At 39.6% G+C, this 21,986-nt stretch overlaps 6 protein-coding genes across 6 annotated transcripts; 5 read left to right on the top strand and 1 right to left on the bottom strand.

The window, feature by feature from the left end:
• Window positions 1-351: 351 nt before the first annotated feature.
• On the top strand, window positions 352-1,375 carry ATC70_011423 (uncharacterized protein; the record flags this gene model as incomplete). The annotated part of the gene is made up of 3 exons (XM_064830615.1): window positions 352-427; window positions 488-883; window positions 939-1,375. 3 exons carry the CDS (start codon window positions 352-354, stop codon window positions 1,373-1,375), a joined length of 909 nt encoding a protein of 302 aa, XP_064683117.1.
• A 3,394-nt stretch (window positions 1,376-4,769) lies between these two features.
• Window positions 4,770-8,065, top strand: PXA2 (ATP-binding cassette long-chain fatty acid transporter pxa2; the record flags this gene model as incomplete). Its single annotated transcript, XM_064830614.1, has 7 exons — window positions 4,770-5,513; window positions 5,574-5,808; window positions 5,873-5,888; window positions 5,974-7,189; window positions 7,242-7,327; window positions 7,380-7,477; window positions 7,539-8,065. 7 exons carry the CDS (start codon window positions 4,770-4,772, stop codon window positions 8,063-8,065), a joined length of 2,922 nt encoding a protein of 973 aa, XP_064683116.1.
• A 548-nt stretch (window positions 8,066-8,613) lies between these two features.
• ATC70_011421 (uncharacterized protein) lies at window positions 8,614-9,566 on the top strand (the record flags this gene model as incomplete). Its single annotated transcript, XM_064830613.1, has 3 exons — window positions 8,614-9,128; window positions 9,188-9,252; window positions 9,301-9,566. The coding sequence occupies 3 exons, from the start codon at window positions 8,614-8,616 to the stop codon at window positions 9,564-9,566; spliced, it is 846 nt and encodes a 281-aa protein (XP_064683115.1).
• A 381-nt stretch (window positions 9,567-9,947) lies between these two features.
• ATC70_011420 (uncharacterized protein) lies at window positions 9,948-10,735 on the top strand (the record flags this gene model as incomplete). The annotated part of the gene is made up of 4 exons (XM_064830612.1): window positions 9,948-10,021; window positions 10,074-10,131; window positions 10,190-10,266; window positions 10,318-10,735. 4 exons carry the CDS (start codon window positions 9,948-9,950, stop codon window positions 10,733-10,735), a joined length of 627 nt encoding a protein of 208 aa, XP_064683114.1.
• Window positions 10,736-11,750: 1,015 nt separating this feature from the next.
• On the bottom strand, window positions 11,751-14,047 carry ATC70_011419 (uncharacterized protein; the record flags this gene model as incomplete). The annotated part of the gene is made up of 3 exons (XM_064830611.1): window positions 11,751-13,118; window positions 13,291-13,820; window positions 13,891-14,047. The coding sequence occupies 3 exons, from the start codon at window positions 14,045-14,047 to the stop codon at window positions 11,751-11,753; spliced, it is 2,055 nt and encodes a 684-aa protein (XP_064683113.1).
• Window positions 14,048-17,067: 3,020 nt separating this feature from the next.
• Window positions 17,068-18,829, top strand: ATC70_011418 (uncharacterized protein; the record flags this gene model as incomplete). Its single annotated transcript, XM_064830610.1, has 6 exons — window positions 17,068-17,196; window positions 17,256-17,458; window positions 17,516-17,834; window positions 17,887-18,268; window positions 18,331-18,554; window positions 18,608-18,829. 6 exons carry the CDS (start codon window positions 17,068-17,070, stop codon window positions 18,827-18,829), a joined length of 1,479 nt encoding a protein of 492 aa, XP_064683112.1.
• Window positions 18,830-21,986: the final 3,157 nt, after the last annotated feature.

Below are 21,986 nucleotides of genomic sequence, written 5' to 3'. Positions count from 1 at the left end.
ATATACGTTCTCGGTCGAGGACACGAGTAGACTCATACTACTATCAATATGGAGGCACCTTATTCTATTTTACATGTTCATGTGTATTTAACTGATTGTCTCTTTCAAATCAAGATGATTTCTAAGCATAGTGTAATGAGACATGATCGTTTCCTGCTTATCGGAATTTCAGAGGCAAAACGCTTACATTATTTATGTACATTATGTTGATCTACGTTGTAAAATCCATCAAACCAAATCTTGATTCCCTTGCGAATTATTTTGCGTATAAAAATATAAGCTTTTGTCTCTAAAAAATCTCTTTCTTTCCACTTCTTTACACAACTTGTTTGAATAATGATGACTTACAATATGGATCCTTTGCCTTCTTTTGATTTTATTGTATTTGATAAAATATCAAAACGAAAGATCTCTAGTTATCTGTTAGGTATAATCACCATGACAACCTAAATTCCAGCATTGTACTAATATCGCTGTGCACATATAGACTATGTAACAAACGAGTTTGAAGCAATCATATCCTGCCCTTCTTCCTCTAGAAATGATACAATTACTCCACCTTCTTCGTCTATATCTTCTGTTAGAGGTGGCAATCATTCCAATGCGAACAATAGCCCCCATTATCCGGATAAAACTGGTTCTACATTTGATCACTCTGGGTTACCATCGCCTCCTTTATCTACGTCTCCCCAACGAAGAAACTCGGTTCATTCAAATGTCCACATGACACCTTTTTCTTCCTGTACTAATTCGACTACACCCATGCCACTTCGTTCATTTATTGAGATTGTAATGAAGAAATCTTGTTTGGACACTGGAACATTATTGACATCACTTTGTTATGCTCGTCGTTTAAAGTTGAAGTTATTCAAGACTTCCAAAGGTAGTTACTCCGAGCAAAATGCTGCTGTCAAAAATACTGACTCATTCAACATTAGGCATGGAATGCACTCATCATCGCATTTTCTTGGCAACATTAATAATAGCAACAAAATATATCCACGATTCAGCCATTAAAAACAAGTACTGGATCGATTATTCCCTTAAGCTCTTTTCCGGCAATGAAATCAACCTGATGGAGAAGCAACTGCTGCAATTATTAGACTACAAATTGGAGATTCCCTCGCATGACTTCGAGCTCTTGGTAAACGATATTGTGCAGTTGCACTTCCAGCATAAGCTTCAGCAATATGAATGCCCTACCAGTCCTAATGCTGAGCCATTTCAATGGTATCCCGACAGGCAACATTATGGTGATAGTGCCTATCAATCTGGTCTTCCCTCTCAAAATAACTTTTATTTGGCTACTACTCCTGTCAGCACATTGCATGCACTCAACCCTTTCAAACCCTCTCCTCCGACGCTGCATTATTAGACCTCTTTTTTTTTTTTTTTTTTTTGTAAATCACACACCCTTAATAAATTTCAAAAATCAAAATATCAAACAAACTGCTATTAATCGACACTATGACGAATAACAATACATTGGCGCGAAATGATATAGAACTTGACAAATGCAATTGTTTTCTTCTATGAAACAGCAGCAGCTTACCTATTGGGTCGCCGGAAATTAGGCTCTATTGTAAAAGCCTAAGCTCTTGACCAGTTCTATTTTCGATCTAATTGCTTCTGGAATTTATGCAATGGACTAATCTCGTACAAAGCTCCATGTCCACCGCGCTATCTTTTTAGCGGGTTCAAAATCAAATCGATCGTCGAAGTCTACATCTGGAGATTTGCAGCAACTTCATGCATTTTGACATGTCAAGTGCTATTATAAAATGTCTCTTGCTCCAATGATTGCATAAACTTTCTTTTCAAGACGAACAAACAATTGCCAACGCTTGATTTTAATCTTGTGCGAGATATTCACACAACAAAGCACTCCAGTTGCAGAAACAGCATGGTCGTGTGAAATGTCTCTTGTTGATGTGTGGAATGTACCCAACAGTTTGTATTTTGGGCGGTTTGTTTGTTTGTATATGATACAGCAGTATCCAAATAGTCATGGTCGTATGTCATTGTCGTATGGAAAAAGTCTGAGCTCAGTTAATTGGGTGGCTGTCATGAGTGTACGTTAAATCTCTCATGAGCGACATCAATTGTATGTTGCATTTTAAATGGCTGTTATCAAATCGCAGAAAGCATCGTCAGTAATTCACAGAAGCTAAACCCTGTCATTTTGGATCTACAAGTGTAGAATATTTGTATGGTGCACCATTCAAATGTAAAGAAGATATTTGTATTCACCGGGACTCCTGATCAACATAGAGCCTACGCTGTACTTCCAGCATTTAAATATTTGCTCGCTTTGAGCGAACTGTCACATTTTACATGAAAATACATATAACAGGTGTCACACTCGCAAGATTGTAGGTCATCTTTAGTATCAGTGAATGACACTTTTGCATTCCACACTAAGAATCACCACATTTGGCTTCACAATTTGCAACAATTTAATGAACTAATATAGTTAGAGAAGGTTAAAATTGAGTATTCAAACTAATTTAGCAATTTGCACTCACTTCGAATTAGCTTTCAATAGCATTGATCGTCATCACAATACGCATGTCATCAATACATTTGCCAGCAGCCAAATATATTCAATTTCCGATTAGCGCTTTTTCACTCGAAATGGGAATTTTTGATAAATTTTCGACTTGTTTGAAGTATTTTGCGAGATTTGACTACATGTATTGCGGTGACCATCCCTTGCTCTCTTAAGCGGTCCCTGGTGGTAGGGCGAAGTGGTAGAAACTCCCGTATGCCAACGGGAGGATCCTGGTTCAAATCCTGGCGAACGCAAGTTGTTTGATTTTTTGAAGTAGTACTGATGTCCTCGTTTGGTGTTTTGTACTCTATCCATTATCTATATTTTGACGATTTCCGCAAGACTGTTTTGGCTCTAGGTGTCGCACCTTATTAGTAGTAGATTTCTTTCCCAACTTAATTCAAAAATATCTTATTCCCCTTCTTTGCAGACATTGGGTCCACCAACAGTCTTTTCTATCCCTCAGTATGACATTTTAAGGACTTTAAATAAAACCTGGAGCTCGACTCCCCTACAAAAAAAAACAAAAAAAAAAAAAAAAAAAAAAATTGCTCTCTTAAGCTTAAAGGACTGTAAATAAAACATGGAGCTCGACTCCCCTACAAAAAAAAAAAATTGCTCTCTTATGCTTTCTTGAAGTACTTTTCAAGGCGCATCCAATGATGCCATTTATAAGACATGTTTTGAAGGAGCTTATTGAGCAATGCTTGAAAATATGAAACGAGGTTTTTGGCCAAAATGTAGAGATTTTACTTGGTAAGGTTCTAAAAAGAGAGTTTCAGGTGTTGCTTTGGATCGAGAGGAACATTTTGACTTAATATATGCCATAGTAAAAGTCTTCATTTTGGAGGCGAAAAACGCGATCGTTTGGTTTTCGATGAAAATTATGAGGTACCCCCTCATGGTTTTTGGACACTTTTTTGGCCATGTTTTTTTTTGGTCCCAAAAAGTTGAGCAAACGTGTCAGAAAGTAAGCGCTAGACGAGAGCAATTATTTGGCGCTATTCTGAAGATCTAAAGCGGCCTCTTTTATGAGATAACGCGACTCAAATGCGCTCAAATGTCGCTGTGTTTTGCATGTATTCAAGCTTATGTATATAGCTTTTAACATGAAGCAATACACAGGGGCACTGTATATTTATACACATTATCGCCGTTGCAATTATGATTTTAGTACCATCTCAATGATATCGAAATTATGATGGAAGCCTTGCAAGGTATTGCCAAGATTTATATAAATATGACAGCCATCGATGTAATTTCTTTACATCATCCGGTTTGGTATAATTAAGTTTGTATTGGGAAAGAATGCTGGTCGGAAAATCATCTATAGCTCATTAGTGCCCCTGTAAGTAATATTACATTAATGAGGCAACTTATGAACCTGAAACAATCGCATTTCGACTGGCTGTTTGCAAGACATCGAGGAAATCCTTTAGATAAGGCTAGTGGAGTATAGCCAAGAAGACAACGTTTCTCGGGACGCGCCTTATATGGGAAAAATGAATCCCTGTGTATCACCAACAAGTTGAATACACTTTTAATAAAACGCTAAAAAAGCGCCGTATCTCGATTAGCCTCAGTAAAATCTGACGAAACCAAGGCCAGCAATATATAGATCATCTTCAAACGCACCGCCGGGCCTGGAGCCTAGACACATGCATAGAGATAGATGCCTAATGAGAGGTAGCACTGAAACCCTACATCAACCACCATGACGTATATTTCAGACACTCTCGCCAACGTGGATCATGAATGGTAATTTACCCAAAGCAGAACTCAGACCATCAATGTCTGTTTGATTTGAATCATGCCCCCCCCTGATTCCGTTGCCTTTTTTATCCAAGCTACAAAACCCAACATTTCAAGTATGATCCTAGAAGAGCATGCTTGTGTAGTACTTGAGGTCATTGTTTAAGAGCATCCTTTGTTCGATACTGAGGTTCCCCCGCTCTTTCTTGTCGCTGCCCTGGTTCAGGTGCACCCAAGATAACAAGGTAAACCCCGAAATAACGCTAAATTTTTTCTTGTATTCTCAAAACACAAGCTAAAATAAATTTCAAAATCTTGCGAGAGTTTTTCTCTGTTTTCACTTTTCACAAATCTATATTAATTTAAGCCTAATCCAGTGCGGATACTCTTAATTAATACCCTTATATTTTTTTTCCAATTTTTTATCATTTTTTACTAGCTCTCTATCAAATTTAATGCAATAGACATGTACGAAACAAAGGTGCAAGATGAAGCTCATTTGGGGCAAGATGAGGCAAAGCCCACAGATCGAATTGAAGATCCACATTCACGCCATGACAACAATGCCGCAAATGACACCACAGCACCCTCTCAAGATGAGCCATCAACCGCGCAAAACTCACCTGAACCTACACATCAAGCGCAAAGGCCTCTCAATGCAAGAGCCCACCCCTCTTCCATGTCAGTCGTCAGCACAGATGACGATGAATTTCACGATGACCGACTTTTGATCGATGATGGGATCCCGTCTAACGTGCCCTTGGAAGCCCTTGCTGGACCTGCTTTGATCTTGCCATCAAACGACATTGATGGACGTACGCTCAATGAAGAGTTTGACTGGACCGGCAGAGAAGATGATGACGATGACATGGACAAGAAAGATGAAGATGAAGGCAAGAAGAAGAGGGGCGCATTAGCACAAAACAGTGTCATCATCTGTCTAAACGAAAACTCTTCGCATATTGCCTGGACGTGCATCCTCTTGTTTGGCTGCATTCTGATTGCAATCGATGTTGCTATTTTCGTTTCTTATCGAGATCGTGTCAGTGGCACTTCGTATGGCTTGCAGCTGTGGTTTACTTGGCTTTGCTTCATGTGGTGGATCGGCTTTATGTCACAGATCCTTGTAGAGCTGGTTCCTTGGGCCATCAAGAAGGCTGTCGGCTACTTGAGGCCTCAATCTACAGAAGTCCTCCGCATGAGATTATCGGTGAGTCTGCTTTTTGACATGTTGCATATACAATGGCTAAATAATCGAACCGATCTCTAGTACTATATGGCTTTGCGTGTCTACATTAAACTGTTTGCCATCTCAGCATGGGCCTGGGGCTCATGGGCTTTCATCAAGGCACATGTCCAATTGCCGTTGATTAGCTCCACGCCAGAAGAAGGCAACAAATACGAGTCTGAGCCTACCTACGTTGGTGTTTTCTACAGCATCTGGGAATGTTTTTTCTTTGCGACACTATTTCTTTTCATAGAAAAGTTTATTTTACAATTAATTGGTAATACAGGTTTCGGATAGTATCATGCTAATGTTGTACTAACTCTAAAATTTTTATAACGCAGTTACATCCTTTCACAAGTAAGTTATCGAATGTCCGCATTCATTGCTCAATGCTATAAACAATCTAGTTTGCTAATTTACATATTGTTGTACGGCTCATTAGGAAAGCGTATGGAGATCGAATCAAGGAAAACGACAAGGCGCTCCGCATTCTGGACAGACTCAAGAAAATGAAGCGCAAGAACCCGCAAGAATTCCTCATGAAACGCATCCGTCGTAAGAACAAGACTCCCAGTGGCACAAACACAAACACTCCAAGCAGATCACATTCTATGGACGAAAGCACATCCAATGACCATTATTTTAGCGCTAAACACAATCCCCAACAACAGCAGCAGGGCAAGTCCATCATTGCTAATCAGCAGCAGTACACGGATGGCAAATCCACTGTGCGCTTCCCCACTCAGAATATGGACACCTTGATCGCTATTCCTCCCTTAGAAGACAGAGGCAACAGCAGATCGGATGATGAGAAGCACGATTTCACAGAAAAGGAAGAACATGTCGCTGCACCCGATGTCATTAACAAATCTTCTTCTGGCTATGATGACATACCTCCTACTCATCCCAAAAAGAAGGGGTTCATCAACAAGTTCACACACAAGATGAAGAAGAACCACCAAGGCGGCCCTCCCGTCAGTCAACCCGAAACACCTTCCGGCGATGAAGGTGCTGTGTGCCCACCTCCTCCTCACTCATTGTCCAGGGAAAACACATGGTTTTCTCGAAATAGTCAGGATGAAAAGAGTTTCTTTGGTGCAACCCGTGATTTCGGTCTAAGCACTACTGCTATTCCTGGCAAGCTCCTTAAAGGCGGCTACAACAAGTTTGTATCACAGAACAACAATCTCAAAGCTGGTCATCAAGCAGGCAACTCAACCCAACAAGCCAAATATTTAGCCAAGAAAATTTACACAAACATAGTGGGGCCCGATAGTCACCGTGATACTATTGTCGAAGCCGATCTCTATCCATTCTTCAGAACTACCAAGGAAGCTACTTTTGCATTTGGTCTCTTTGACACGGATGGAAATGGCGACATTAGCAAGAGAGAGTTGAGATCCGGATGTATCCGCATCTACCGCGAACGTAAAAACTTGACTCGCTCTATGCGTGATTTATCTCAGGCAACTGGCAAACTGGATATTATCTTGATGATTGTCTTTGTCATCATCTGGGCCATCATTGTTTGTGCTGCCTTTGGTGTGGATGTCGGTACCGATTTGATGCCCCTCTGGAGTGCCTTTGTTGCTGCTAGTTTCGTCTTTGGTACATCGGCCAAGGATGCCTTTGAGGCTATCATTTTTGTGTTTGTTACTGTAAGTTCATTTCATTGATCGTGCTGGCATTCGACTCACTGTTCTGTGACAGCATCCGTTTGATTCCGGCGACAGAGTCTTTATCCAAGGTGAAAACTGGGTAGTTCATAACGTTGGCTTGCTGGTCACCACTTTCCTGTAAGTGCCCATATGGTCTATTAGAGATGTCAACTAACCTTTTATCTTGCAGGAAATGGGATGGTTCAATTGTCTATGCCAAAAATTCAGTCCTCACCACACAGTACATTATCAATGTCAGACGATCCGGCCGCACTGGAGAAACAGTTGGTAATGACATATAGTATTTCGGCTCATTGTAAATATGTATTAACAGCAACGCAACTGGTAGAACTTCAAATAAGCTTCGCAACACCATCTTGGAAGATCAGAAAAATCACTGACCACATGATTGAATGGTGCAACAAATACCCAAAACTATATTCAACAAATTCGGCCTCTACAAACATCACTGGTTTCCAGAATCAAAATGTCATCAACCTCTCCTTCTACTTTGAACACACTCAAAACTGGCAAGACGCTGGTGGTCGCTGGCTTCGTCACAACAACTTTATGATGGAGCTCAAGGAAGAGTGCGAGCGTCTCGAAATTACCTACACTTTGCCTCCTCAACCTTTTGTCGAGGGTAACAGACAGAACGATGCTTCTCCAGAGGCCTATAATATGGGCGATAAAGCTGGCTATGGCCTTGACGGTATGCAAAGAAGAAGACCCTGGAATGACGACGATGACGATGGCTACAAGAACGCGCCTATTGGCAGTGAATCCAATGCACATTCTGGTAATAATGATAGTTCTAATGACTCTGGCGCCACTGCAGGAGCTGCCTCTGCTATGATGTTTGCTGCTAGTATGTAATTTTGTAAATTTAATGTTAAATAAAAAAAGAGATTTTGATTTTACTTGTGGTTCCTGAAGGTGTTGTTGCGTTATCAGACAGGCTAATGTTACAATTGAAGCAATTGCATTCTGCTTCATACACCTTTGCTTGTGTCCATTCAACCTCAATTACTGCTTTATCAATGCTGAATACACTGTATTACTCTTCTTTGAAATATGGAGTTCAAATAATAACCATGTCAGATACAAATTAGAACTCTGGCTGTATGATGTTCACACCCGAATTAGCAAATGTAATGCGCTTTCAATCCTGATTCGCACTGGTTTCTCCACTCACAGACAGCTTCAGAGTAGTATCTACACTCAAATTATTAGTGTAGCACTCGGCGATCCTTTATTGTTTCGCTTGTATGATACTCGATTCATACGAACCTCCTGAATCATTACGATTCTGACTGCTTCTGTTGTTTCGTATACTAGAGCATGAGTAGTAAGAGTTTTCTTCTGTAACAGCATAGATCGTTCTTTTTTCCTTTTTGCTCTCCTTGTCCTAATCAGCAAAAAAAATGAATACTGCTAGTACCGTAGCCACTAACGCATTTGAGGCATACAACAGCACTGATCGTACTATGCAACGGCAAGCGCAAACGCACTACCAACAGCAGCAGCACCCTTTTTTAAATCAAGAGCAACTGTACGGTTCTAACCGTCAATCAGGTGCGATGTGGGAAAGACAGCATCAGGGGTCATACAACATTTCTTCTAGCAATGACTGCACGCCCATGTCTCAGTATATGCGTGATAAATACCACTCACTCTCGACTAGCACATCTGCCCAAAATTACACTCGAAACATCAACACTGAAGATGAGCCTCCATTGTCTGTAGGCAGTGCAGCAGAATTCTCTAAAATGACAGCAAACAACAAATATGGGAATAATTCTTCTCTTGAAGATAATGGCTATCTGAATTTGATGAACGAAAAGTCTAGTAACACAACGATTTACGCAGAGGACGAGTGTCAAGACCAACATGAGCGAAACAAGGACACGGATCAAGACGATACGCATGGAGAGGAGAGGTAATTTGGGCTATATTATCCTTAAACCACATTTAAATAATGACAAAACTGCTCTTCAGATTGACATGTCCCAAAGAAAATGTTGTAGAGAGGAAGAGATACAGAAGAGAATCACATAATGCAGGTTTGTACTAATAATAGGTCCATTGGTTCGTACTAAATGACATCGCAGTCGAGAGAAGAAGACGAAACAACATCAATGATAACATCAGGAGCCTAGGCTTGCTCTTGCCCGAATATATGTGTCAAGGTAAACTGAATAAAGGTACTATATTACAAGGCTCAGTGATGTATGTACACATGCTGAACGACCAGCTGTCCAAGTACAAGGCAAGACTGGAGGATCTCAAATATGAAGCAGCTGCCCTGAATCCTTCGCTGTTGCATTCAGCCACCTCAGCAAAGTACAGCCATCCGGCTCAGAACCAGCAAATGTAATATCGCGCTCTCTGAGAAGATATGTCGCAATGAAGCTATGCGCATAACGTTAGAAATGAACAACAAATGGAATTAAAATTCATCAACACGCATTCCCGTTCATTTCTTTTCATTTCTAATAAATTTTTTAATGCGACGTACCAATCGAAGATATTCTTCTTACTATGTCTATGGATGCATATGTTATTTCTAAATGCTGCAGTGGTAGAGCAAGTGAGTTCCCAGGCAACACAGGGCGATGCAGCTTCATTATGGTCTGCTATAAGGCAGAAATTGAGACACGAAATTCAAAGGGAGCCAGTTGAATCAAATCATAAAGGACCGATACAGAGCAAACCAGATCAAAAGGAGCAGTATATGCTAGAGAGAGTGTCGAGCCAAATGGCACCTATCGATAAGCCATTAACATATCTCCATCCAAAAGTGAACGAGAGATGGGTGATCAAGGAACAAGGGTAGGCAACAGAGCGACAAAAGGGAGAACGTGCACTTATTGAGCACTTACAGATCTATTATTTGGGCAGTGTCAGATATTCTTCAGTCAAAAGCAGATACTATCTACATGGTAATGTGATGGTTTATTTCTCAGTGATGGCTATATACTTTATTCATTCTCTCAATAGAACTGTAACTTGTACCAAGGCAACAACATGCTTTTATCAGTTTTTAAAGGTGTTCCGTTGGCTGTTGGTACAGAAAGGTAGGCCCATAATACCGGAAGAGTATATGCATATTTACACGATTTTATCAGCTGGACACCACCTGTATTTCTCGAACCAGCACCTAATTATCGCTTTAGATTGTGGAGTCAACCATCAGAGGCAGGCATCATCGATGAATACAGCGTCGAGTTTTCCATGGTTCCTCGCCCAGAAGATGCCTATATGTTTTCGTACAACAAATCAATTGTGATGGACATTTCAAATTCTACCCTACCACCAGATACAAGAGTTCGAATTGGACAGTATGCCTTGCCTCCAGTGAATGAGACGGAACATTCAGACATCATGTTGGACGTAAGCGAAACTCCAGCTGCCTCCTTCTCAGACCCAAATATACCAACAGGAATATATGCATTGTATCCTTCAGACTCGTGGCAGGTATTGCTCGAACCGCATCTGTTTGTGCTGGTTGCCATTACAGCTTATATAGTGGCAATTGGGTGGTAGTATTTTTGATTTGTGTTCTCTATTGATCTTGATGCAGGATTTACATAAATGTGCTTCAGAAACAATTATCATGTCGCTTGGAGAATGCCCTGAATAAAGTCATTTTCTATAACAATTGCCCTCCTTACGACTGTCATTCGTAGTGCAAAGCATACATGTCTCACAAATCATAGTATTCGCGCTTGATTTGTGGCCGAGCTTGGTCGACTGACATTCATCTGCATATTCCACAAGGGCAATAGTTATTCGCTCAGTGGGTGCACTGGTTCGATTATGACATGCTTCTCTGCTTGAAGCTCACCAAATGATAAAAATAGACAACAAAAATGACGTGATGAAGGGATCTAGGGTAAGGAACCACATAAAATACGCCTTTCACGCTGAAAAAACGACAATAAAGAGCAGATTACATGATATACCATGCCACGGGGATCATTGCAATAGCGAGAATGAGGTTTACGACGCATTTGCACCTATCAAGGCTGCTCAATGCTGATAGCAATATTGTTAACATGCGAAACTCCATGGACAAAAACGCAAAAGTGTGACGTATTGGAGTGTACATTTAGTCTCAGGAAAACAAACAAAATCAGAATAGATCAATAGAGCAACATGCTATGATCCCTTGACTGAATCGACATCTTGCTCTTTTTTTTTTTTTTTTTTTTGTTTATATATTCTTCAATTTGTTTTACATTTGCAGCCCCTTTCTTTTTCAAATCAAACGTTATTTCACTAGCCAAATACTCTCTGCATATTCTAGCAAAGCACGATACCTCACATGTGGAAACAAAAATCCTGCAACTTCCTAATTACTGCTTTGAGTTTGTATGAATAACCGCACTTTTTTTTTATTAAGATTATATATAGTTTGATTTACAGGAAAAAAGAAGAAGCAAAAAGAATGGGGTGGAGAAGAATGCCAATAAATATTAAGAAGGTAAGGTAATTTTTTTAGATTGAGGAAATGTTGGTATATGTACAAAAAGTGAAAAAAGTAAATGAAATTAGCTGTTTAGATGTGGAATAGTTGGCTCATAAGAGGATCCATCAAGTGGTCGTCCTCAGTCTTGATATAATCACATTGCTCAAAATCGACACCGGCAGAGGGTAACTGAACGGGTCCAGCATACAACTCAAACATGGCAGTATCCTTGAAGAGTGTTTCATCCAATTGCTCGGTCTTGACATAAGGAGAAGCAACCAAATCAGAGCCACTGCTGCTGCTGCTGCTGATACTATGACGGCAAGAGTCATGACTAGGTTCAACAAACAGAGGGTGCTGTGAGCTACCAAAGAGCAAGTCATCTGACGTAGTGGGGATGGACAACATAAGTTCATTGATGGAAGCATTGGGAGATAGGAGCATGGAGGAGTCAGATGTAGAAGGTGAGTTGCAAGAGTCAACCTTGGTGGTGTCCAAAAAGAGGGAAGAATGTGTAGTAGTAGCATCTGCAGGAGGAGAGAAACAATCATGGAAATCAAGAGAATCAGTAGTACCACTGTAAAGGGACTCATCATCATCCACCTTGTCACCAGATCCACGACCACCACGACGGACAATCTTGGGATTAGCCAATTCATGCTGTTGAGCAGCGAGGGCAGCGACAGTCAAAGGAGTTGAGGAAGCAACAGTTTCATCTTTGGCAGTAAGCATATCTGTATCAATAGAAAGACGGTTGGGAGGATTGGGCATGCGAAGAGAGTTCTTGCGAGGATTCAGTTCTGGTAGGAATTTAGTACGGTATACATCAAGCACGCGTTGAAGTAAGTTTTTGCGATTAGCAAGCTGCTTAGGGTTCAGCCATGCTAATTTCCATCCTAATTCGTTGCATTTAGCTTCTTCGATTTGACGTTGAGAAGCAAAAGGTGAGGATGTATTGATTTCCATGGCACGAGGGTAGACGCAGTTGGCCTTGCGGAATTGCATATCGATAGTATCAAGAGAAACGGTCTCAACGTTGATGCGGATACGATGCTTTGCACCACCAACACCATCATCGATGCTGACAGTCTTGGGAAGGTCAGCATTGACAGAAGTAGACCCAGGAACACCATCAGCAGGAATAGCGGAGATTGAATCGATGGATTTGACAGACTTGACAGGTCTCTCTTCGTCTTCACCTAGCTCTTCAGATTCACGTTGCTTACGCTTACGGAGAGTGCCCTTCAGCAGCTTTTCTTGACGAGCAACACGGCGGGAGCGCATGCTAGGATAACGATTACGATAGGAATCAACAGCACGTTGGATTAAGCCACGCTTGCCAGCGATTTCGGAGGAATTGAGATGAGCGAGTTTCCAGCCCAAGGTATTACATTCAGTTTCATAAGCCCAGCGGTTGCCTTTATATTCTTCGCGAGGAAGATTAGCACGAGGATAAACCTAAAGAGAAGACCGGCAAAGGTTAGAAATGACTCAATACAAAAAGGTAAATAGGCAACCCCGCAAAAAAGCTGAACTTGTATACGGAGATGGGATATAGGATGACAGACATTTGGTTTTATCATGCTGACCCCTTGCCTACATTGCTAAAAACGAAAAATCTGAAACTTACGCAGTTTTCGCTCTTAAATTTATCATCCAAAATATCAAGATCGACTTGATCTACATCAGTACGAATGGAGTAACGACGCAAGACGCGATGATGAGAGTAGACAAAGCTGACCCATTCAACACCATCGCGGATTTCAGTGCGAGGTTCATGGTTGGGGACTACTGAGCCAGCAGCAGCAGCGGTAGATGAAGAGGCGGGATTGGCGGGAGTATTTGCAGGAGAAGAGGTAGGTGTGTTGTTGGTATTTGAAGGGGATTTTGTGGATGCTGTGGATGTAGATACAGTAGAAGTGGCAGGTGATTTGACGGAAGCTGTTCCGGTAGCAAGTGGAGAGGATACAAGTGGCTTAGCGTTGTTCGATGCAGATTTTGCGTTATTGTTGTTGCTATTGTTGGATGTCGATGTATTAGCAGCAGTTGTGATGCTGTCAGCCAAAGCCTTAGCAATCTGAGCAGCGACTAGAGCCCAATCGTGATGTAGAACAGAGGGATTTGCTGTTTGTGTTATTGGGCTTTGGTTAGATGTGGTAGCTACGGAGACAAAATGTGGAAATCAATTAGATAAATATTTTGACATCTTGACAGATTTCAAGCAAATTACCCTTTTGTGATGATTGCTTCTTGTTTTTGATTTTGGATAGTGTCTTTTCGATTTCTTCGAGCTGAGATGATGTGAGAGCTTCCAGTAATGATTCTGATTTCTCTGTGGGATGGAGTAAATCATTGACACATAATTGCAGATGTGGATTGGCCGTCATTATGAATATTTGATTCAAACTTTGTAATGTAGGAAACGCGTAGTATGCTTAATATATTTATGTAGAAGAAAGTTTTTAGGAAGGAAAGGCGAAGCTATTAGGATAATCTTGTTGTTTATAAAGGTTTCTATTAGAATATAGGAGATGGAAAAATTTTCTCCTAATTGAACTGCCGAGTGAAAATGGAAAGGATTCTTCCAACTGGAGAAGCTGATTAAAACCCCAGATGACGATGAGTCTTTCTATCAAACCATGCTACGAATGCTGCTGTTTTAAAAAAAAAAAAAAGTGATTTTGGTGATCCCCCAAGTTTCAAATATCTTGATTTTGGCATGCGTCTTTTTTCTTTTAACCAACATGAACCGCTTCATTTCTTCATAATTAAGAGAGTGGTTACACTAATGGAGACTACTTTGATTTCATTTTGCCTTCTATTGGACACCTTATTTCTAACAAGATGGCAGATATTTTAAGTCAATTTGCTTATGATAGGGTAACCGGAGTCAGGATCGCTTCGAGTTGCAATGCCTACTGAATTAGTGTCAAATGTTTCAAAGGAACTTTTCCACATTTGTTGATTCTTTCAGTGATGTTTTATGTTTGTAGCTTACGTATCTGAATCTCTACCAATTGCACATCATTAATATGAAATAAAAAAAGTACACTAATTTCGTTTTGTTAGAATCGGCAAATCAACAAGCATTTGTATCACCAAGAGTTCATGGTTGTCTGGTTTCACAAACGATAAACAGTGCCTGCCTATATGTTACCTAACAGATGAATCAGTTTAGGATAAAAGTTTAGGTTCATAGCATATGTTTTGACTCATTTTACATTTGTTGCGAAACATACGAGATGCATCTTCGATCATCTCAAAATCGCTATTGATGAAAACGAGCTATTTTTGCATGACTCTAGCAACTTTAATTTAGAATACCCTTATGATAAACATTTATCTTCGGAATGCCAATGTCCTAAACTGTTCTAGCCCAATTTCTTGCCATGGAATCATTTTATCTTGCACGCAATGTTTCTGCTTTGACTATGTCTATGCACTTGGAATGTTACACATTTGTAAATCTTGATTTCATGAGCCTATTTTAATCAAATGGTATCGTAAAGCAAAGTTGCAGTAGTTCAAAATGGAAGAAAAAATGACGATTGCCCATTTCTTTGGTGTTCTTTACGGGAGCAACATTCAACATTGAAATGGATTTTGTCCAATTACATGCATTTGCTGCCAACGTATATCCTGTTTTTTTTTTTCAGAGAAAACTCTAATTGAAACGGCTAATAAACATTAAAAAAATTCTTTTTGAGAAAAATAGTATCAGGATAAACGCAAGGATGGTTCGAAGAATATTGTAGCACTAGTAAAACACAACAGAAATCCTGATATCAGGTACATAAATTACAATCAAAAATCTCATGTCAAATCAGGCGGATCAAGGACACTTGGCGGAACATCTACAACAAGAAGCTTCCAGCATATACAAATTGTATACTGAAACAGAATGCTTTCTACAAAAGAGTATGATTTATCTGGAAGAGAATGATTTGGGTCGTACAAATGTAACCCGCTCCTCGGATTTCAGGTTTTGAAACCACACGGCCAATGATACATTAACTCCAATTAAACGCGAGAAGGGAAGGAAGGTGGAGGAGTCAATGGAGGAAAAGGAAGATAGCTACAGATAGAGGAGGAAAGATGGAAAGGATAGGAGAAGGAAGGACTGGAAGGAAGGTAGGAGGAACAATATGCGGAAAGCTGGGTAAGCGTTGAGCAGGCTCAACATCTCTAGCAAAATACTTGACGGTTAGTTTAGATATTTGGTGTAGTAAGCCAAATACTTAAACGACAGCAGGAGTGGCTATCTTGCATTGATCCCAAGCCGAAGCGGAAGAAGAACGGCGATCCAAAGTTTAATCTACAACAGCATCGTTGTCCTGACTCTTGGCCGGAGCTGCTACTTTTGCACGATTGCTACCAAGATGACAACTCAGAGCAAAGTTACTAATTTGAAGGGCTTCTGCATTTTGATGGTAGAGGTTATTATGCGCTACCTTGAAACATATGGTCAATTTCTTCTAATTTATACTGAATGTCAAAGTTGAAAACCAACTTTTATAAACATAAATTTAACCGTATGACAAAACTTGGTTCATCCTTATTAAAGAGGCAATGCTTTTGCACTGGAGAAACCACGGGATATTTGCCATTCACCCAATATTGTCGCTTTGCCTGATTCCCAATTATTGAATCACTTGAGTAACCACCATAATAAATCACAAGCTATGACAGGCTTCTGTGATCCTGAAATAGATACGCAGAATGCCCCTTTGTTACGTATATATTGCTTAGTTGATTCCATGACAAAATCATACGCGAATGCAGTTAGGACGAAACAAAAATTTCGCTCTCCAGAGGGGAGAATTCGGGACAAACATCTTTTCAACGTGTAAAATCTTCAGCATAATTTCATGAAAAAAAAAGAGGAAAATGCATCTGGTTACAGTTTTTGGATTCATTTGTATAGCATTCTAAGCAATTCTCATCTGGTATCAAGCAAATATCAAATGATGGCAAGTAATGAGTGATATTCTTACATTTGAAATCGAAAGACAGCTGTAGATTATCATATCATTATAGCATTGAGGAAGGTTATATAAATATGTGGTTCGTATTGCAGCAAAGTACAACCAAGATTGACATGTCATTGGAAAATTCCATATTTTGAGACACGGGTATATTTTTTTTTAATGAGACCTTGATTTTCAATGAACCCCTATTATTAGATACTAATTTATATGATAAAAACTGATGCAATAAATAATGATACATTCATATTAAACAATCAGCATGAATACTAGTATCAGTGCATGCGTTCGTGTTCACAATGGCAACTGTCAAAATGTCAAAGCGCTCGTGACTCGTAGTGCCAAGTGACAGACTATTCTGAGAAGCAGGAAATGCACCAAAAAAAATTTGTACATGAGCATGTCTTTCACCATTGCGCGAGATGAACATCAATTTGTACAGAAGAAGAAGATTGCGATCCACGCAGCCTATCCTGACTAGAGTTCAAATCAAAGATCTCGGCCGGATCATCGGTCACACGTCATTTAGGCAATCTGTTGAGTTTCTCATGGTATGAAGCACATCTGACACATTCAAATAAGCATTGATATGTAAGAAAAGATGACATAGGATCCATACAACTACTTCAAATTAAGCAAAGTGAAGATGGCCGAAATCCATAATTATCTGCTGGAAAAAGGAATCACCATTGAGAAATGCCCCAATTCTCACATAAGACAAAACGATCATTCCAGAGTGTTGATCTCTATCTTGTTCCCTGGATACCCAATCATGAAAGCGAGCGAGCACCATTACCAAGATTTGAGAGAAAAGTAAGAAAGCACCTTATGTGATATCGATCCAGTTCTCACTGTTGTGTGTCATTCTAGTCGTTCGCCACAAGCCAGAATCATTGATCTGGCTTACGATCAATTACCAACGTCAGATAAATACGAGAGACTAGATGAATTATTCAGATCCGATGTTGATTGGTTCAAATCACCTTGCAAAGACGGTTGCTATTCGCTCCATATACCATTAAAAAAGTTAAATAGATCGATTGTTGTGGAAGGACATGCTTCATCCAAAATCAATGTTCGCCTGTTTTTATATTTATGGACATCAGAGCGAATGGCATGGACACCTACTACAGATATAAAACTATGTATTGACAGCAAGGAAGGAGATTGCTTGTCCGATTATGATAGAGTGAGTTGTGTATTCTGAAATAGCACCAATCCTATTAACAACTTCAATCAAGAAAATCTATGGTTACGGCTTCAAGCACACGGACATTACTGATAAGTCAAACGCAATTCAGAAAGCAAACAGACGGAGCACAAGCACGCTGTCATTCACTTTCAAATTTAACGATAAACAACCCAGCATTCGCCATGTATCTGTATGCGCTGTTATGGAAAAGTCAACAGATGAGCTGGCGAGTCAACTTTACTTGCAAACCGCGTCTCTCTATATTGGACGAGCCATGGAAAAATCCAATAGAAATATACCAGTTGCTCAACAAGTTCAGCAGACAGCAGTTAAAATATTAAACCAGTATGATTTGAACGACAAATTACAGTTAGAAAAGACCGAAACTCTATTCTTGTCTTGTGCAAAGGCCTTTATTACAGAATGGAATGGTAAATATACAAACTAGGATTGTCAAATAGACATTGATAAAAAAAACTTTCGAACGGTGCAGAGCACGAAGATGAAAAGCAGGATGATCAAGACGTGGAAATTTTCACAGGCGATGAAGTTGTATCTGTGTTAGATCCAATCAGTTTAGCGAGAATCCAACATCCTGCTCGATGTATATTTTGCACTCATAAGACCACGTTTGATGCGGTGACATTTTTCAAGTTTCAAGTAACTTCCATGGTCTGGAATTGCCCTATTTGCTCTGTTAGAATTCGCGGTATTCAAGTAGGTTTCAATCCCTTAAAATCGATCACAAAACTAATGAAAATCACCTGCAGGACATGTACATTGATTATCAGACAAAGGAGGCATTGCGTGAATACCCTGAAGAAGAAAAGTTTCTAAGAGGAAGCAATGATAAATATAGTGTGATTCCCAATTTAAGCGAAAATAAGATTGCTGCTTCGATTGCCGAGAAACGACCCTTGGAAGATTATCAAGTCATTTCTATTGACGATGATGAAGCTGATAAAAGCACAAAAAAGGCCAGAAATGCCTAATAAAAACTGGGCTCATACTCGAAGCATCCAATGCCATTTTGAGTAGGGTAACAATATTGCATTCACAGAAGAATTCGCATTTAGACGATCAAAAATGACCAAATGAAGCAAAAGTACAGTAGATATGCTACTAGCCGATCTATCTCGCTACGCTCGATGTCGGCATCGCCCTGCGGGCTCTCGCCAAAGACATTTTAAACAGATATAATAAAATTTTGGTATATCAAGTAGATTTTAAACAGTTTATTATTAGTAAAAAAAAAAAAAAAAGGGTTATATTAGAGCCACCAGGAGGAGGAGAGGAGGTATCTCTCTCAGCACCCTTTTTGCTTACACTAACATCAAACGAAGCCTATTATTATTGGGACAATGTGAAAGAAAATTCAAACTTTATTATGCAGCATTTGTACATCACAACCACCATTTTCTGATAATAGAATTGTCATATCATTCGCAGCTGCTGATGCTTTTAATGAGATGACGATATAAAGCTGGTCGTAAGTGAATACAGGACTTGTGTAAGATCTACAGCGACTTTTTTGAGATATTGTCATTGCAAAAGACACCTTTATGAGTTAAAACTCCCCAAAAAAGTATTTGGGCTATTCAATTGTCCTTTCAATTCCATGATCCCCATTTAATCAGCATCGCAATCATCATTGTCATCATCAGAAAGGCATTTGGGTCAGCCAGCAGCAAGCCTCCGCCAAAATTATTTCAATCTCAGTTTTTTTTTGTTTTTTTTTTTTTTTTTGTTTAAGATTGGACAGATATTGTCTTTTTTCGACTTCTTTAATCTATTTTTTGACGTTCGACTATATAAATTGTGATGATCACCCTACGCTTCCTAATACATTCTTGAAGTACTTTTTAAGGCGCTTCCAATGGTTCTAATTGTAATAAATGTTCTGACTGAAATTATTGAGCAATTTGGTAAAGTACGGAATGAGGTTTTTAGCAAAAATAGCCATATTTTGCATATGAACACCTCATAAAAGTGGTTTCAGAGGTTGCTTTGGATCGAGAGAAACATCTTGATTCAATATCATAACATAATAAATGTTCAGTACTTTTGCACTTTACAATCCTAATATGGAACCTGAGTTTCAAGGCATCTATCAGACCTGGCTCATATGAGAATAATGATTTTACAATCAATCAACAAAAACCACTGTAATTTCTACCCTCTTTCCTCTGCTCAGTGCTGTCAATGTTTTATTTGAGCGACGTCTCAGAGCCTCAGAGATTTCATTACTTACTGCAGACATTTTATGCAACCCATGCATTGTCAATGTCCAGACTAACGTTATTAAATATAGAATGCAATAAAATATCATTATGAACGATATAGAAGGCAATAAAATATCATCATAAACGATAGTGCTATGACCTGCCACCTACTTTCTATACGCTTCAAGGGCATTTACTACTGTATTGCCTTATGAAAAGGGCATGAGTTTTCCAGCTGGCCCTACCAGCCAAAATTAATTCAAACCCAGAATCATAGTCTGTTCCAGATTGGACATATTTTGATAATTTTGGACTCGATCGAGCTATTTTTGCAGATTCGACTAAGTGAAGTATGATAATCACCCCATGCTTCCTTAAGCTTTCCTGGAGTACTTTTCAAGGCGCTTCCAATGGTACTAAGTAAAATAGATGTTTTGAATTCACTTATTGAATGATTTGTAAAAATATGAAAAGAGATTTATGGCCAAAATGTCGAAATTTTACATATCAAAGTCCCACAAAGATAATTTCAGAGGTTGCTTTGGATTGATAGAAACATTTTGATTCAAGATATACCATAGTAAAAGTCTCCATTATCAAGATGAAAAATGCGGTCGTTTGATTTTCGATGAAAACCATGAGGGATACCTCATGCTTTTTGGTCGATTTTTGACCATGTTTTTTTGGTCCCCAAAAAGTCGAGCAAAAGTGTCAGAAAGTAACTGCCATATGAAAGCAACCATTTGGGGCTATTCTGACGATCTAAAACGGCCTTGAACGCAAGAAAATGCAGCTCAAATGCACTCATATTTTGCTGTATTAGGGACACTAAGGACTAAAAAGTGGGAATACCAGTATGCTGCTTGCCCGTATATGAAGTAGCTACGTGTATATGGATGTAGAACATCACATAAGAATCAGATCCACAGATAATATGAAGGGTTACTATGTGTAAGTGGAGGGTCAAAATGAAAGTAGCAGTATTTTGATAAAATACGCAAGAGCAATCAGTAGCACGAGCTGCCGCTGCGCAGGTTGGTTCTCTACCTTTGCTACGCTTCGGTGAGAACCATCCGAAGCATAAACACTCATACGATTAGTGATTATATATCAATCAACAATCAGGGTTCCTCTTCTAACATTTTAGCTATATTAATTTTGGGATATTAGCCAAAGGCCCGCGGCAGCGCGAGCCGTTTGAACGTAGGTTGGTTTCCACCGAAGCGAAGCGTAGGTCAGGAAACCACCCGAAGTGCTGAAAGGCTCGTATACCATAGTAAAAGTCTTCATTTTGGAGGCGAAAAACGCGATCGTTTGGTATTCGATGAAAATTATGAGGTACTCCTCATGGTTTTTGGTCAATTTTTGGCCATGTTTTTTTTTGGTCCCAAAAAGTTGAGCAAACGTGTCAGAAAGTAAGTGCTAGACGAGAGCAATTATTTGGTGCTATTCTGAAGGTCTAAAGCGGCCTCTTTCATGAGATAACGCGACTCAAATGCACCAAAATTTCAGTCTGTTCTGCATACATTTGAATGATAAGAGGTAATGCAAGGATGCTGTCTGTCCAAATATGAGTTTCTCTCATTGATACAGACGTAAAGCATTACAGAAGACTCAGATCCCCAGTTACAGGTTGATCTCAACTGGTATTACGCTGCGAGAAGCCTTGCAAGAAGATTACTTGCACATTGAGCATCTCGACAATTAACGAGATTGCATGGAGGTTTTTGAGACAAAATAACTGATAGCTATTCTGCACAAACTGATGCAATATCTCCGTCAAATTTAATATACACCAACGAGCAAATTCATTGTTAGATTCAACGATTCCTGTTTTACTACAGACTTTTATAATGGTGGTTGCTCACGATGTTTATTGAGGGGCCATTATTGTAATGTCCAGTCCGTTAATAATATGCAGCTTGCA

The sequence above is a fragment of the Mucor velutinosus genome, assembly GCF_035048745.1.
Source record: "Mucor velutinosus strain NIH1002 chromosome Unknown tig00001564, whole genome shotgun sequence".
Taxonomy (NCBI): Eukaryota; Fungi; Mucoromycota; class Mucoromycetes; order Mucorales; family Mucoraceae; genus Mucor; species Mucor velutinosus.
This window is presented reverse-complemented; position numbering and strand designations above follow the sequence as displayed.